This window comes from Struthio camelus, chromosome 3 (genome assembly GCF_040807025.1).
Source record: "Struthio camelus isolate bStrCam1 chromosome 3, bStrCam1.hap1, whole genome shotgun sequence".
Taxonomy (NCBI): Eukaryota; Metazoa; Chordata; class Aves; order Struthioniformes; family Struthionidae; genus Struthio; species Struthio camelus.
This window is the reverse complement of record NC_090944.1, coordinates 38,411,387-38,429,319: the sequence shown is the minus strand read 5'-3', so window position 1 is coordinate 38,429,319 and position 17,933 is coordinate 38,411,387. Positions and strand designations below refer to the sequence as shown.

At 38.0% G+C, this 17,933-nt stretch overlaps 1 protein-coding gene across 1 annotated transcript in view; it reads left to right on the top strand.

The window, feature by feature from the left end:
* The window catches only part of EYS (eyes shut homolog), a 1,042,686-nt gene that overhangs the window by 182,230 nt on the left and 842,523 nt on the right, over positions 1–17,933 (top strand). The window contains exon 8 of the mRNA XM_068937477.1: positions 11,137–11,296. Within this exon, the coding sequence (XP_068793578.1) occupies positions 11,137–11,296 (160 nt within the window). The remainder of the gene's footprint in view (positions 1–11,136; positions 11,297–17,933) is intronic.

Sequence of the window (17,933 nt, the reverse complement as noted above, 5' to 3'; positions counted from 1 at the left end):
AAAAACAGGATTCAATGGATTTAATATAAATGATAAGGATAATAGAACTATCAATTATCAAATTTTAAAAAGCCTAGAAAGACTAAGCAGTTTATAGAACACGACAGTGGGAAGGGTGAGGATATAAAGCCTGTCAAGTTTCTGGCATACCAACTGTCTTTACCTTCTAGAGAGAGACAACAGGTTGTGTTGTTTTGTTTCAACTATCTAGTTGCACTGATTTTACAAAACTCATGGTCAAATTATGACCACCTACTGAAGTACATTTGAGAGATAAGAGGGTGCAGTGCTATAGCAGCTGCAAGCAAGAGCTACACATTCCCATTTTTGCTCTGCCACACATTTCTTATGAAATGGCTAAATGCAGATTAAAAACATGTTCCGTTTCTTGCAAGGTGTGAAAATGCTCATAGCCTTTTTTTCCTAACAGCTCCTTAACATGTTATGTGCAACTACCTATCAACTTACATGGTTCTTACAGTGTATCCAAGGCTATTTTGTCAGTATGCCTTTCTCCCATCATCCTCACAAACCACTGCGTCATGGAAGATTTAATGCTTACTCTTAATAAAGGAACGGAGTTATATAGACATGAAAACTGAAGCTAAAATGTGAAATAAAAAGCAGTATCCTTTGTAAAGTCCATTTCCATTTGTATGCACCACACTTGAGACAAGGACTAAGCAAATCACGCAAGCTGCTTGAATAGCTGTGTTGCTGTGTTGGCAAGCAAATGCGTACTAAAGCAGCATTAAAGAAAGAGACAATAATCTATGCTAACATTATGGGTTTTACAATTACGCCTACTGTTGGTCATTTAAAGCAAATATTTAAATTTTCTCTGAGAAGCTGTACTGATACTCAAATGTGGCATTTTATGTTGGAATCATTGTCAGTTGATGTCCTGGTGCCTTCCAAAGGAACAGCAGGAACTGCTGCTGGTTTCTGGCTGACGTTCATATAGCACAGTGGAAGTAGACTATGCTGTTAAGGGGAAATAAAGCTAAGTAAAAATAAGCAATACTTTTAACCTCTGTAAGTAACATGCAGAATACGTGTTCTGTGAACATGGGTATTTGTAGAGCCCTGGGAGCTGCTCATTAACTAAAACCTGTACATATTAACCAGCACCAAACCAGAAATCACCTAAATATGTACCAGTATGATTACCTGTCAGAGAATTGCTCTGTTGTCACTCAGTCTTTGCTCTCGACCTACTGTAAAAGGAGAGAAAAATTAATATAATAGAAAATGTAGGTAGTTAAAATCTTGCCCTGCAGATGGCTCTGTGGCTGTTCATGTTATGTGCTCTTGATCCTTCTCACAACTGTATATCAAAGCATAGAAAGCAAAATGAGGCTTTATGGTGAACTGGAGGTATTTTAATAACAAAGTGTGAACTGAGAAGATACAAGGTTGGTAAACTAAAATTGTGAGCATGAATAGTTAAAGAAATAGTAACACCAAAGGTCACACCATTGTAGTTTAGGTTTAAAAAACAGCAAATGTACGCTGCTCAAAGGTTAGTGTTCGCTGACAATGCAGTAGAGGCTTACCAACTAACAGGAACAACGGTGTTCACTGAAGACAATGGCAGAAGTTCCCTCTGGGGAGGGGGAAAGGGGGAGAAGGAAGGGAATTTCTCTTTCTCTTGTAACTTTCTCTCTTTTTCCAGTTCTGAATGCTCGTAGGTGGTAAGCATTCAACAGAACATGAACAGAAATTGCAGTCAGGCAGACAAGGCTCTAAATTTCATTCCTAACCAGATGCAGCTTGCCCTTATGTGTACAGAAGCAAACCTGTCAGCCAGCTATTAGACCAGAAATCAATCTGCTTCTTTTCAACAGTAACAAGCAGTGCCAGGCAGCGTAGTCCTGCAGTACGTCCTAAACCATCCTGAACGGCTCTTGTGCAAACTCTGCTGCCACTGCTCTATCTTTCCACTTTGCAAGTTGTTCCTTGAGGAGGCACTCTAAATCCTAATACTCTTTGACAATAGTTTCTCCCCAGAAGTCTGGCTGAATTCATGCCCTATAAATAAAGCATCTCTATGCAGAATTACAACCCAATTAGAATTGGGTTATATCAGTCACGCTGCTTAGCTCTCGTAGCCCTAAGAAGGCCTCAGACATGCTCTTGGAGAACCGATTTGTTATCTATTGCATGAGAAGAGAAATAGGTAACACGTTCAGAATGAAAAGGCAGTATTACTGAGAGAAAAAATTACCTTGTTTAACAAATGTAGTTCTTAAAATAAAAATAAGCCACTAGGGCTCTTTTAAAACCTTCGGCAAAGTATCAATCAACATTCGTTTTCTAAGTGTAAAAAAGCCTTAAGGAAACGAACATTTAATATGTTTGGCATACTATATATTAAAGCATTTGGTTAGAATGATAAAATTGTTATGAATATTTATAACAGTTCTACTAGCAAAGCTAGAAACAATGAAAGTTGGCACTGCAAAATCTACTGTTCTCAGATGCAACTTTTCTGTTTATGTACAACAGGTGAAATAGATTATTGACGTTTTCCTTTAAAAAACTTCTGAGTCTCCCTTACCATTTTCTCCCCTTGGACTGTCTCAGCAATATAGCTGGACCTCTGTGAAGCCACTTTGTCACTGTTATTAATTCTACTGATGTCTCTCCTGTACTCCTCTTTCCAGCTGGCTCTCGGAACAACAGTAGTTCAAAGTCAGATACTTCCATTAGCTGCTAGTTATGCACTAGTTAAATAGTCCATTTCCTTCCACATAGTATCTCTACTTCTACATAAGAGGTCACATAAATTTTACAATTTCTTATACAATTCTGTGCTCTTCAGTATTTAATGTGATCTTCACCAAAAAAACCTTTTTGTGCTTTTGTTATTCTATTGAAGTAAATGGTATCAAAGTACCACAGATGAATTTAATACTTGCTATTAAGTATCTCTGTGAGAAGTACAAAAGCTAATGAACAGCAGATTTTTTTTCCTATAATAAGCTAAATATTCTATTTGCCAAGTGTTAATTTAAAAGGAAAATATTTAAAGCTCTGATCACATAATATCCTACATATCTTTATGCAGTATATTTTAATTGACCTACTAGAACAATATCTAGTTAAATACAGCAGTAAAAACACATGAGAAGTAACCAACAGTAATGCTTTGTTTTTGCTTTTAAACAAAACTTCTGTGAGAGGATGACAAAGTCATTTGAACCCAATATCAGCTAAGTAAACAAATATCTAATAAAAGTGTGCCCCCCAAAAAATACGAAAAAAAAATCACAGTGGCTAAGCATTATCGTGAAAGTGGCACTACACAGTATTTATGAAATATTGTTTGTTATCAATAAATGCAATGCCATTTTCATGAATTATATGCAGAGGGAAAATAAGAAGATGATTTTGAGAAAGTTAAATACTGAAAGAAAAAAAACACAATAAGCTGAGTTTTAGACAATAAGGATGAAAAGACAAAAAGTCCTCACAAATTACCAGGAGAACGGGAAATGTATCTCAAGAAAGCAGTGTTCTAATAAGCATAGAAGTAGTATTGCTTATTAATTTTATAGTACGACATAGTTCCTATGCTAAAGATCTTACAATCTGCAGCTCAGATGCCTCTGTTTTATACGGAGGGAGAGGAAATATATAAAACACTGTACTTAAGCAGAATGTAATGTTCATTATATAGAGACCGTATGCAAGGGTAAGTGTCTATAATGCACTTCATCACTGTACAATCACAGAAAAGGTAGTGCTAAAGAATAGCTATATTCTATAATTTGTTTGCTTTTTTCAATAATAAATTATAACTTCTATTTCATATAGTGGAGTCAGAATTAGTGTACTTAAGAGTTTAACATGTTAGATACTTATTAGCAGCAGAGTTAAATTTGACAGAACATTTTCAAAATCTTTCTTAAATACTGTTTTTTAAAATCAGTTAAGGCCCTGTGAATTCAAACACATTAAACAACAAGTTATATGAAATAATATTGTGGTAAAGCACAGCAGGTGGGCAATTCAAAGCATTAAAGAAAGCAGAAAAGGTACATTTCAATTGGTGTGAAGTTCTCCAGACAGAGGTAAATCACAAAATCACAGAATCACAGAATGGTTGAGGTTGGAAGGGACCTCTGGAGATCATCTAGTCCAACCTCCCTGCTCCAGCAGGGTCCTCTAGAGCATGCTGACCAGGATCGCCTCCAGACGGCTTTTGAATATCTCCAGCGAAGGAGACTCCACAACCCCTCTGGGCAACCTGTGCCAGTGCTCAGTCACCCTCACAGCAAAGAAGTTTTTCCTCATGTTCAGACAGAACTTCCTGTGGTTCAGCTTGTGCCCGTTGCCTCTTGTCCTGTTGCTGGGCACCACGGAGAAGAGGCTGGCCCCATTCTCTTGACACCCTCCCTTCAGATACTTGTACACGCTGATGAGATCGCCTCTCAGCCTTCTCTTCTCCAGGCTCAACAGGCCCAGCTCTCTCAGCCTTTCTTCAGAGGAGAGATGCTCCAGGCCCCTCATCGTCTTTGGAGCCCTCCGCTGGAGTCTCTCCAGGAGCTCCATGTCTCTCTTGGACTGGGGAGCCCACAATTGGACTCAGTACTCCAGGTGGGGCCTCCCCAGGGCTGAGGAGAGGGCAAGGATCACCTCCCTCCACCTGCTGGCAACACTCTGCCTAATGCACCCCAGCATCCCATTGGTCTTCTTGGCCACAAGGGCACATTGCTAGTTCGTGGTTAACTGCTTGTCCACCAGCACTCCCAGGTCCTTCTCTGCAGAGCTGCTTTCCAGCAGGTCAACCCCCAGCCTGTCCTGGTGCCTGGGGTTCTTCCTCCCTCGGTGCAGGACCCTGTACTAGCCTTTGTGGAACTTGAGGAGGTTCCTCTCCGCCCAGCTCTCCAGCCTCTCCAGGTCCCTCGGAATGGCAGCACAGTCTTCTGGTGTGGCAGCCACTCCCCCCAGTTTAGTATCATCAGCAAACTTGCTGAGGGTGCACTCTGTGCCTTCCTCCAGGTCATTGATGACTACATTGAACAAGACTGGGCCCAGGACTGACCCCTGGGGGACACCACCAGCTACAGGCCTCCAACTAGACTCTGCACCTCTGACCACAGCCCTCTGAGCTTTACCATCCAGCCAGTTCTCAATCCACCTCACCGTCCACTCATCTAGCCCACACTTCCTGAGTTTACCTACAAGGATGTGATGGGAGACAGTGTCCAAAGCCTTGCTGAAGTCCAGGCACACAACCTCCACTGCTCTGCCCTCATTTACCCAGCCAGTCATTCCATCAGAGAAGGCTATCAGATTGGTCAAGCATGACTTCCCCTAGGTGAGTCCATGCTGACTACTCCTGATCACCTTCTTGTCCTCCACATGCTGAGTGAGGACCTCCAGGACGAGCTATTCCATCCCCTTTCCAGGGATGGAGGGGGGGCTGGCAGGCCTGGAGTTTCCTGGCTCCTCCTTCTTGCCCTTTTGGAAGACTGGGGTGACATTGGCTTTCTTCCAGTCCTCAGGCACCTCTCCTGGTCTCCAGGACCTTTCTAAGATGATGGAGAGTGGCCTAGCAAGAACATCCGCCAGCTCCCTCAGTACCCGTGGGTGCATCCCATCGGGGGATTTGAGGAAAGCATCTCATTTTGTATTATTTTATTGTCATTAGGTAAGATTTTTATTCTATTCACACAAATGTGTGTCAACACACAAATTGAAACAGGAGATGTTCTGACTGAATATGTGGAAAAACTTTGTCAATGTGCAGACAGTCAAACATTGGAACAGGTTGCCTAGAGATGTACAAACTCCAGTGTTGGAATTTTTGCAATCTGACTGCATTAAGGCCTGAGTTTGATCTCATAGTTGATCCTGCTTGGAGCAGGAGACCTCCCGAGGTCCTTTCCAGCCTCACTGATTCTATGATTCTATAGTGTACACTAATAAATAACTAAAAAAGAAATCTACAAATCCTAAAACAGCAACTTTCAGATGACATGTCCAATTGTAATGGTACAATTCATCTTGATTGTTATCACTGAAAATGTTCTTATGATTTCTATTTTTGTTCCATTTCTTTTCTTATTCTGTGTGCTGACTTCTTACATCTTTAACACTTGAGTCAAAACCTCACCAAACGTTTTCTCTTAAAGCTATGTTAGGCACAGTGTAGCCCATTGGCATTTAAGTAAAAGCTATACTAGGACTGGAACTGTAAAAATAAAGTTTATATAAAACATACAGATGAGTCAACTATTCCCCACAGTTGCCTATTTAAAGTAAGTAATACATGATAATGTATTGCAAAGTACATTGAAAATTTATTGTGTGATTTAAGTTCAGATAGCTTCAGCTCATAGTTCAGCCTCTGAACATTTGAAGATTTTTTTCTACAGCTACACTACTTTCACTGCTACTAGACAATCATAAAAATGCACATTACCTTGCTATGACTGTGCTCTGTGCAGTGCTATGTCACATTACCAGACATCACTGCCCTTCAGACTAACCCAGAGGCATAAAGTCTGCAATCAAAATATTAAGTCATTTATGACAATCATATGTGTAACTAGAATTCCCTTGTTCAGTTAGACACTTCAGCAAGGATAACTTAAGTCATTAAGCAGCTGTGCAAAATTAAAAATAAAGTTTTTATCTGGGAATTACTGATGAATGAATTTCCTATTCCAATGCAGAAACTGCTGAGTCAGGTTCCCCAAACACTTCTAATATTCTTAACAGAATCACAAAAAGCCTCCAAAAAACCTTTATAAAATGCAGTAATTTTTTAATTAGGCAATGAATCACATGGCAACAACCATCCCCAATGCAGAAATCATGGAAAATCAGTGAAAGCAGCACCAAATGTTTCTTTCAAGTGGGTTGCATAAACTAAGCAAAACAACAGTCTGAATATTTTTTAATATTTTTCAGATTTTAATTTGAATAGCTTGAAAAATGATAGCACTGATTTTCCAAATAAGATACCCTGGTGATTCAATGACCTTCAATCAACAAGAATTACACTGGTATCACATAGCAGCAAAACATCATGATAATACTCCTACTGACTGAAAACTAGAAAATGGAGCTGATTGATAGATTGTTTACCGCATCTTTTATTGTTCCTTACAAGGAAATAAAAAGTTTATATTACATGAGTTTGTGAGAAATATAAAAAGAAAGCAGTGGTAGCATCTCTCATAATTTGTGCTTTTACACTCTTGTGAGTCAACTGATTTAAAAAGTTCAGTTGCTTTTGAGTAAAAAAAATTTAGGGCCTGGGGCTTATGAGTCGTAAGAATAAGTAGTACCTTAAGAAAGAAATTTAGACTGAAGTTTGCTACTGTATTTGCATTGTAGTAAATTTAAGTTCCATGTAAAAATTCATTTTTACTGTTTCTAAGAGCTTAGGTTAAATTTTCACCTTCAGTAACTCAACAGGTACCTTTCATTTCAGCTGAATCTTGCTATTATTGCTTGGTTAATAGAAAAAAGAGGTGTGCTCTCCCACACCAGTTTATGATTTTGTAACGAAACAGTGATTTATAAGTTCATTACACCTTTATGCATTTGCACTGTGTATGTGAAAGCAGTTTGTTCAGTAGAGCCACACAGCTCTCCCAACTCAGAAAGAATGAGAACTAATAAGAGTAAAAAGAAAAATTGTTCGGGCATTTTAAGTACTTTTTTTGAGTTATTAGTTTAAACATTAAAAGGTGAAGTAGAAACCTGCCCTTTGACTGATCACCCAGATGTAATTAGTACTCTTTACCCCATTTTTCATCATGCGTTCCCTCTACCCCACTCTCTGGCATACTAATGTAAGCACTTCATAATGCGGCACAGACAACTTTGAATGAAACTAGTAACTGTTGAAATAAGTTCTTTTCCCAAGTCTCATGAAAAAGTTCAAGGAATGGGCAAACTTGCTGAGTTTAAATTACTTTTTAACAAAAAATCAGTTAAAAGCATGCCAGTGATCAGATTTGAAGCACTTTTCAAGGAGGCAGAAATCCCCAAACCTCTCCTTTTCTGACTTCCCTTTCTAATAAGGAGCTGGCCCCTTGAGATAAGGAGGATGGCTGTAGAAAGATTCCATAAAAGTTCAGCCAGCTAGCTCAGCATTGTGCTTTTCTGAAATATATAACTCTTATAATAATTTTTTAACCTGTTTATTAATGCCAGTAGGATCAGACACACACTCTCCAAGTGCTATATAAATTTTGTGGTGCCTTCAGCGACTGCTTCCACAACTGCACAGTGAGTTTCTAGTACACACTGCAGCTTCTTGCTGATTACTTTTCATCCCTCAGTACCTCGTCTTTCTTCCTCTACCACCAATTGCTCAAAAAATGCACATTCTTAATTTCCCTTTATAAGGTGGAATAAATATTAATAAAATTTCATTCTTTTATAAGGTGTGATGGAAAGAGAGGTGGCACCTGCTGGAGCCATGCAAAAGCCAAGTTAATTTTCCCCCTCCCCAGATGACATGTGCATGGACAGAATTCTAGCTTCATCAGAAGTCGGGAATATTTGTCCTAATAAAGAAGTACTTTCTGTTTTTCTCCCCATATGTCCACCTGAAAAATGAAAGAATATCATCTATCTTAAAAGCAATATTAATTGAAGCAAAGCCTTCTCTCTGTCCAGACTCCTAATAATTTTACCTGAAATCAGAGATCCATGTGAATGAGCACAGAATATTAGAGATGATGTATCTCATCTCCTAATATGTCTGGGATGGTGAATCAGATGAATCAGCCATGGGCCATGTTCAGGAGAACGGACCTCTCTAATAACCCTTGTTGGTGTCAGAAGTTAAAAGTCTAATGGACTAGTAGCTTTGGTTGAATTTTGTTACAGTTGCTCTATGTCTATATCTGCGTACTTGCATGTCATAAGTGAAAGCTCATTATGATGAAAACTCTTAATGTGCCCGGGCCTGGACAGCATGAGAGAGGAAAGGGAAAACAGGTGACCCTTCATGGGAGAGTACTCCACCGAGGGGGTCTAGGTTTTCTAAAAGAAGTTTGAAGAAGGAAGCTGCAAAGCTAGACTACCACAGGGCAGAGCCAACCTCTGTATAAACTGCCAGCACATGAAATAAACCCCATTCTGGACCATATACCAGAGCAGCTGTAGAGATGCAGGACTTACTCTGATTACAGTAGACAGAATAGTATAGTTAGTACAGACAGCTGAGCCCGCTTTGTGGGTTGCTTAGCCACTCAGAACTTGAGCCAAGTGATTTTCAGAGGTCAGCCAGTGTCCAGAACCAACAGCGCCTACCTGTGTGACTTGATTACTGCAATAAAGACTAATATTTCATAAGCAGGATGTGGGGAACTGTATAACTTCTCTTAAATACTCCTCTAGCTCTAACATACTCTTACTTAAATAGTGTTGTAAGAGGAGAAGCCTAACCAGAACATCTTCATTGCTCTGTAGGAATGAGGAGATGAAATCAGGTGTTTCAACACTAGCATCTCTTAAGGAGTATGAAAATGGGATTTTTGCCTTTGGGATCTGGGTGGGAGGGAGGGGGCAGAGTTTACAAACCACTAATAGGACAGAATTTTTTAGGTGGGATATCCAAGTGACAAAGCAATGTACTGCTTTTATGATTCAGCTCCAGGAGTTTAAAATAGTGTGTATTACAATAGTTTGCAAGCAGAAGCAGACTTCAAAAACTTACAGTAAATAATTGTACCTTTCCTTTTTCAGAATATTTAGCAACGCAGTAATGCAATTCTTTAAACAGGCAAAGTTCACTTTGTGGAATGACATATATAGTAAGTTAGAACTGACCAATTTCTCATTTCGAGATAAAAGTCATTCACATGCCCTGGTTTATTCTAGGCTGATGAATCAATGTTATACAGTTTTAACTTCTTAGCCATTCCAAGCATGACAGAATTTATTGACAGCTGTAGAATTACCTTCATTTTAATTTTTGTACACAGTTTGAAGGAAAAGATCATAATCCTCTCTTTCATAAAAAGACATGTTGTCGGACTGGAAGAAGTTAGTGATTAAAAAGATCTACTTGAACAAATCACACAGTCCGTTTCACCAAGTAGCAACATGATTATTAACTAGTTTCCCTATGTTCTTTGCAACATATGAAAAGTTATTAACTTTCCAGTGTCTGCCATTTTTTTCAATAGTGGGTATTTATCCTTGAAGTGTATTGAAGTAAAAAGATTCTGTCAACATATTCCTGTCATTTCTTTCATCTTTTTACGTCCTTTTGATATCTGTCCTCCGTAGAGTTTGCTATGGCTTCCTTCATTCAGTAATTTGTTAGTGTGATGAATTTATTGTGAAACTTTACTCCAGATTAATAGAAATAATACTGAATAAAACTAGAACTAAAGGAAATAAAATCTGTTGAAATGCTCATGGAAAATTCCTGGAATAATAATGGCACATGTTTGTTCCTAAGCTTTTTTTTTTTTTTTTTTTCTTCCTCAAATAAGTCATGTTTGTATTGTCATTGTTCCAAAACAAAAAGAGTTTTAGTGTGTGAAAACTACCAAAAACATCTCCATTACTTTAGAAAAACAATTTGCCTTAAAGGAGCAGCTCTAGTCTTTTACCTGGAAACTTCACTAAATAGCTTCACACCTTTCCTTTTCCTCTGAAGAGGTGACTTTGATTTGTTTTAGTTAACAGATTTTGTCAGAGTGTATAATAGAACCCCCCCATGTTACATTGTCTTGTCAGTTTGCCGCTTTTTTAGTCTTGTAGGCTTTTTTAGTATCACTGCCTGGATTCTTCCTCACCTCCATGCCCTTTGAATCCTTTTTTGCATGCTAAGATCCTTCATACCTGCAGGCAGTTCCATCCCTTATATTGTAATTTAGCTTTGCCATTTCCTCCTACTGCTCCTGCATCTTCTTTTCCCAGACTCTTAAACTAGCACGGGTAGATGAGTTCTTCTGCCTCTCTCAACTGTTCTATCATCTGCAAATATAGGTATGAACAATATATTCAGCTGAGTGCAAATACCATGTATTCTTACTCTACTATTTCTTGACAGTAAAATACAAGCTCTGAAGAAATGTCTACAAACTTTTAACAGTACATTTTCATGATGTGTGTATATGTGTGTGTGTGTTTTTTTTTTTAAACATCTAGTGCCTCTGTTCGCCTGGATGGACAGGAGAATTTTGCCAATTTGTTGAAAATGCATGTTTAATTTACCCAAATAATTGTTCTAATGGAGCAACTTGCATCGATATGAGCCAGCTGAGAGAGCAACCTTTGTTTCAGTGCTTATGTCCTCATGGTTTCACAGGTAAGGTGTATATAAGGTATATACAGGTTTATAGTTTCACTGACTTTTAAACTTCAAATACAGGAATATTATATTTTCAAAAAAAAAGCAATGGAGAAGTGTCTGGAGAGATAATCACATCTCTTTGTATTTTCTATCCTCTGCTAGGATGCTGGCAGCATCTAAAATGTTGTTACAGATTAGTTTTGAAGCTTCCATTGGAAGGATATAGTAAAAAGAGATCTAGAATAGGCTTCAGCTCCAGTTTAAGGCACTAAATGTAAGTGTCTCCATGCAGATGTTCTATATGTAAGCTAGATATCTGCCCTGTTTTTATAGTTCCTGGTGATCTAATCAATTAAAACAATGGAGCCTAGGGAGTCTGTTAGTTTATCTGCATTTGTTCACCTAACTTTAAGTATCTCTTTCTGAAAGCTAAATCCCACCTCCCATTTCAATTCCTTGATCTGCCCTCAGTGACTTGTGCAAGTTAGATTGGGAAGGACTAACTGTATATTAACTGGGATTAACTCCGTGTGTAGTCAACAGGTAAACACTTTCAGAGGGCAAGTTTTAGATACCTGTTTTAGATATATTTGAAACATTTTCTTCAGGAGCCTTTTTCTATATTTTGGCTGCAGAAGAAGCCTAGAAAGGTAACATAAATTGACCACCTTGATTTTCAGTTGACAAGAAAAACAATTTCTGATTTTTCCTCCAGCCTTACCCTGCAAATATGAGCCCAGTCTGAGATGGATTCAACAATCCTTCACTAGCCTTCAGTGAGAGAGGGCACTGAGAGAAAGCACTGAATTTGATTTATCCCAATTTTAGGTGCCCCAAATTAGGTAAAGTTAATTTGGGTTTTAATCTCTCTGTGTATAAATTCCCATCTATGAGAAGGGATAATGGTGCTCACTTACTCAGATGAATGTCATAAGATTACAGGCTAACAGTCCTAGATGATGACAGAATTTGCTACTGATTTCACTGTATATGCCAGGCATTCTTATGCTTTTCTCTTTCCTCCCGTAAATTACCTACAAGTCTTCCCTTATCTTCTGTCCTCTCATCTACTTCTGGATTCAGTACCACCCTCCCAGATTCTTCCCTCATACCAAAGAATCTATGTTCTCTTCATTTCTTCCTCTGCTCTGTACCTCCTTTGTCAAGCCAGAGACTCCATGTGGGGTCACTGCTTCATCACTCTTTTGTCTGCTTCAGTCAGGGAGGTAAGTTCTTCAAATCACTAGGAAGAGGATAAAGGCTACTGCTATGGGGCCATCAAGCCGTTCTTTCATCTATGTGCAATACAGAAAACCAATTGACTCTGGTAGTTATGCTATCCAAATTCATGAAGCCCTGAATGCTTCTCACTTTTCATGTGCCCCTGGCTTTTGTCAAAATCACTGCCCATTAATATCTAGAACATTCCCTGCTGCTTTTGAATTTTGCATTACAGCAGGCTGACAAATGCCACTGAATCAGACATAATACCAGATTTTGTTTCCTAATTAAGAGACTAGGAAGTGCACATATATATTTAGAAAGGATAGAAGTCATATAATTATAGTTTCACATGTGAAATAAAGTGTGCCCCATTTTTAAAAAATATTTTAGCTATACTGAATCTATATTCAAATATTTAGCTACACTCCCTTTTACAGGGCTGTATAGATTGTCCTTCAGGTACCAGAGACAATAAAGTTCAGTAAGAAAGACTTTCTTCCTGATGAAAGGCTGCTTGAGGTTTTCTTGTGGATGCACAGAGTCAGAATATTGTCTGGTGTCCTCTGTATGGCCTGATCAGGCTCATGGGCGTATCAAAGGCGCCCCCCTTTCTTGCACAGCCAAACTTTCTCCTAAAATGCCGTATTCCTTGACTGGAATGTGCCAAGAGGAAGAATACCTCACTATAACAGTGTCATGATGCAAACTGTGGAGTTCCAGACAATATTTTAAAAACCTTTATAAAAACTGCCTTAGAAAATTGACTCTAATTGTATGGATGTAAGTATTCAGAATTGAAAACATCTAAATTGAGATCAGTTATAAATCTGGAGTAATGAAGAATGTCAGTGTACCGAGTTGGGAGCCGAAATTTGGGGGGGGTCCAACAAGTATCTGTGATACTGTTAGTCTTTTTTAATGTTGTCATTAAAGATCAAGAAAGTGGTGCTTTAAAGAACACATTAATCACATCCAGAGATTATACCAAACTGGTAGAAAATACTGAGGAGAAAAGTATAATACAAACAGGTCTAAAGAAGTTTTAAAGGAACATGCTTAAAAATGAGATTTGTCTTAGGAGGAAAGGTTAAAGGAAGAAAAAAGCAAAAATGAGCTATTCACAGAGATGAGAGAGAGTTCCAGAAAACAATAGTGTTAGAGCTTAAGTGAAAACCAAAGTGTAGAAGTCATTGCTGAATCTAAGCTTACAATGTAATACAATTTAAAAAGAAAGCTGATAAGGCTTGCAGCTGACTATAAAGAGTGCTCATGTCACTGGAAAAATGCACATCAATAACAGCCTTCAATAGCACAGGTGAAAGGATGCCTTCAGTCTGTTACATTGTTGTAGTACTATATACAGTATTTCAATACAACTATTTTTATTAGAGGATGCAATAATTGAACACAAAGCTTGAGAAATAACAGGAGAAAGCCTTGAATAACTAGTTCTTATGCTGGTATCATTCTAACTTCAGTGGAGAGGTAGTGGAGGTACGTACCAGCTGATGATGTGGTGCATGGTGTCTGAGAAAAACTAAGGGAATATGTGATTAACTATAGTTAATCATAGTTATTCGTATTTAAAAAGAGAAAAGGAACTGTTTTGATTGGTGTAAGAATACTGTGATGGAGTGGATTATTTGAGCATAATAGAAACAAATAACTGGTCTGCTTAATCACACTTTCTTTATATAGCCTTCCATGATGAATTTTTCAAAAACACTGAACTCAATCCTATATGCTTGCGCTATATAGAAACACTTCAGGAGATAAAAGGTATAAGACTAGAGCCTCTTAAAGAAAGAAAAGAGAGCTACAGAGATCAGATGTGTAAGGAAAACAGTCACTAGATCTAGATGCTCATATTGCTCAGCTCTGGAATGCATTTTCTATATCCCAGCATGCTGTGCTTACATTTGGTCCAGGCATGTTTTAAGCCCGTCAGCGCAACAGGTGATTTTATAGTGCAGGCAACAATTTTGTACCTAGGTGAGGTATGAAATGCTATACTTAGCTGTACTCATCAACACTGGCTCTGCTGAGAAGCAGAAAAATGTCTCTGTGACCATTATACGCCTCTGACTCTTGAAAGCACTTCAAGCAATTTGTTCTGAAGACTTTTTGACTGAATTTACATAAAACGCATACTTCCTTCCTGTTTCTCGATACATGCATTTGAGAATTTGTTGGTGAAGTACAACCATTTGAAAGCATGCAGTGCCTCCAGCTGCCTTTCTAGATGTTTTAAGAAAGCTGCAACTTCCTACTTTCCCTCATTGCTCACCACAGATTTGTACAGTGGGTAATGATAAAGAATAATGCACTACTGTTCTTTATGAGAGACTTACAGAACTGTTCCTGGAGAAAAGACTTCAGAAATTTTTTAATGCTTTTCTTTAGGTTTTATTCTAAATAATTAACCAAGGAAATGGTAGACATTAATAGACGTAAAGTCAGAGGCAGGCAGGCTAAAACAAATCACCGGAGTTGTGGAAACTGCTTGAGAGTATATTTGGGAGTTTGATGTATTAACAAAATGAGCAATGCCAGGCTGATGAGATGTGGGAAGCAGGAGAAGGGAGTGGCAGAAGGATTGGTTTGTTTTGCATGCACTTGACTTTAAGGCCAGACTTTCACGTTAATACATCATGAATAGGAGATGCTCCCCCTATGGCTATGAGACCTGTGATGTAGAGTGCCAGAACTCTGATTGGAGTGCTGGCCTAAGACTCCTAGAAGGTAAAAGGTCAAAGGCCTTCTACTCAGCTTAAAAAAAAAAAAAAGTAATGGAGATGAGTGAAAGTAATTGTTAGAGTTCATGAGCAGATGTAAGCAAACTTATACATAGTACCTTATATGTCAAATTTGATGGCACATTTTTAAATATCTCTTTAAGTTGATGATTTTTTCAATTATTTGGCAGATTAATAAAATAGATAGTTTGGAACAAGCTATAACATCTTTAAGTTAACTATATAATATATAACTATTCGCAAAGGACAGGAGTTCTTTCAAAATGTATTCCTAAAGGCCAAATATATTCACTATGCACTGACTTAAAAAGGAAACTGAAATACTAGGAAATATGAACATATTCATAAGTATCCAAACACATTGGAAACTTTCTGCTCCATTTTAAATGCAGACAGAACTTAAATACTGATACCATATTTCACTTTGAAATATCAGATAGAGCATTTTTACAGTCTTTTGTTTTTCATGTTGTTACCTAATGCCAAAGAGAAAGCATTTTCAGTACAACAATAGCCATAGACTTAATTTGTCTTGTAGAAATCAAGACTAGAGAAAAAATACTGCTTAACCTGCTGTAAATCACATTCTGCCTGGAGTTCCCTCAAGGATGGTACAACATTGTACACTAGCCCTCTTTTCTTCATGTTCTAGAGTTTATCTATTTGAAATTCAGTACTATACCAGCCTGATTTAATATATTCTTTTTATTTTTGGAGTGTTTATGTCCTTTTATCGCAGTAAGTTCTGTGGAACGCTGCAGATGGAGTGGAACCATTGTGCTTTCATACTTGGAATTGTCTTAGGTAAAAAGACCTTTGTAAGGACCCTAGCTAAGACCATTTGTCTTTTCCCCTAACTAGGGCTCACTAGCTCACTGGCTAATTAACCACACATCATTTTGAAAGACATTTTAACCATCAGGAAACATTGCTAGATGTCTGGTGAACGGTATTAGAGACTGAGTTATTTCGGTTATTATTTTTCACTTTCTGTCAATTTTCACTGAAAGTTATTCTAAAACAGCAAATTGAATCCTTTACAAATCAATGAACTGTTTCATTTTTCTTCACTTAAGGAAGATAGGTACTCTAAGTGAATTCCTCTAGTAATACTTAGCAAATTATTTCTTTTACTCCATTATTTCAGACCGTGGTCACTGATCTTTGGAATCTGTGTGCACTAACAATTCCTCTTTTGAAGGTCACAACAATAATAACACCTGAAGTTCAGTGAACAAAACTTGAAAAGACAGCATCTGATGCTGAGACATACACTTCAGTGTAACACCAGTGACAACCCTGTGATACAGGAACCTCCCATGATGCTGTGAATATTCTTTTACCAGCTCACCTTTACTACAGGGTGAAGTTCTGTAGATCTGTAGAAGATGTGTTAATGTTCTTTTATCTACTTGAAGGCTTTTGAGATTTAAAAAAGTCCTCTCATTGTATATCAACATGAAATAGAGACCTTCCTCAAATATCCTAGAGGGCTGTTCCTTGGAATGTGGAAAAACAAAAGACAGCTTTGCTTATTTCAGAGTAGGGACTTGATCCTGGCCTCAAAAAACCTGCTGTGACTATAAGGATAGTCAGTCAGACAATTAGTTATGCTGGGACGAGTATGCCAGTTCCACTCTGTATAAATAATTAAACATTCACTGTGTTGAAGAAAGACACTTTCCCTGTAGGCAGGTCATCAGGATCCTCAGGCTGCATCTACACCAGTAAATTAAACGATGCATGCCAGGGAAAAGCCTGTTAAATTGTTAGAACACTCCAAGGTGGTATATTTAGGTATTGTCTTACACAATTCTCAAGCACAATTTGGGAGTTATCCCAAAGGACTATTCCCAACAGGCAGTTTGAGTGAAGCCACTCTACTCTGGAGAATAAAAGAATTTAATAATGTCAATTTGACCAAACAGAAAGGGTTAGATTAGGCCATGCCATTGTTTAGTTCGCTAGTATAGACATTATCTGAAATCGGTTGTGAAGGATGTAGACGCTTTCATAGCCTAGATCTTCATCTCTAGGACATCAGCAAATATGGCTTCAAAAATTCTTTCTACAGAAGATTATTTCAAACCACCTACATATTTCAATAGTGAATGTTTCATCCACGTCTGTTTATATTCATTTCCAGAACATCTGTGGAATTTAACAGCCCTCTCTAAACGCAATGAAACAGAGAAAGAGCAAGGCTAAATTGTGGATAAATCTGTGAATGATCTCAATGAATCTTACAAAAGGAAAGTCTAAAGATGAGGAAAAATGTATAATTGAAGTCATATTTTAAATTCTGGTCGGTGAATTTGCTCAGGGTGCAGTTCATTTTAGCAGCAGTAAGATTATTTTAATTAAAGAGTTTTTCTACCAACTAAATGAAGTTTCTAACATGCCCAATCAGTTCCTGCCAATATGATTGCTCTATGCACAAGGAAAGATAGTAATTAATTAGAGGAAGCTTCTTCAAGGACAATTGGTCTACTATGCACAACCTGAGAAATCACTAACACGGATTGTTTCATTTCAATGTCATAATCTGTGTTACTTACACGTACTGTTGTAGATAGAAGGGTCTCAATCCACTCTCACAGAAGAGAATAAACTGTAAAGTAAAATCAGGTATTAACTGTACAAGGAAATCAAGACTACCAAAGTCTTGATAT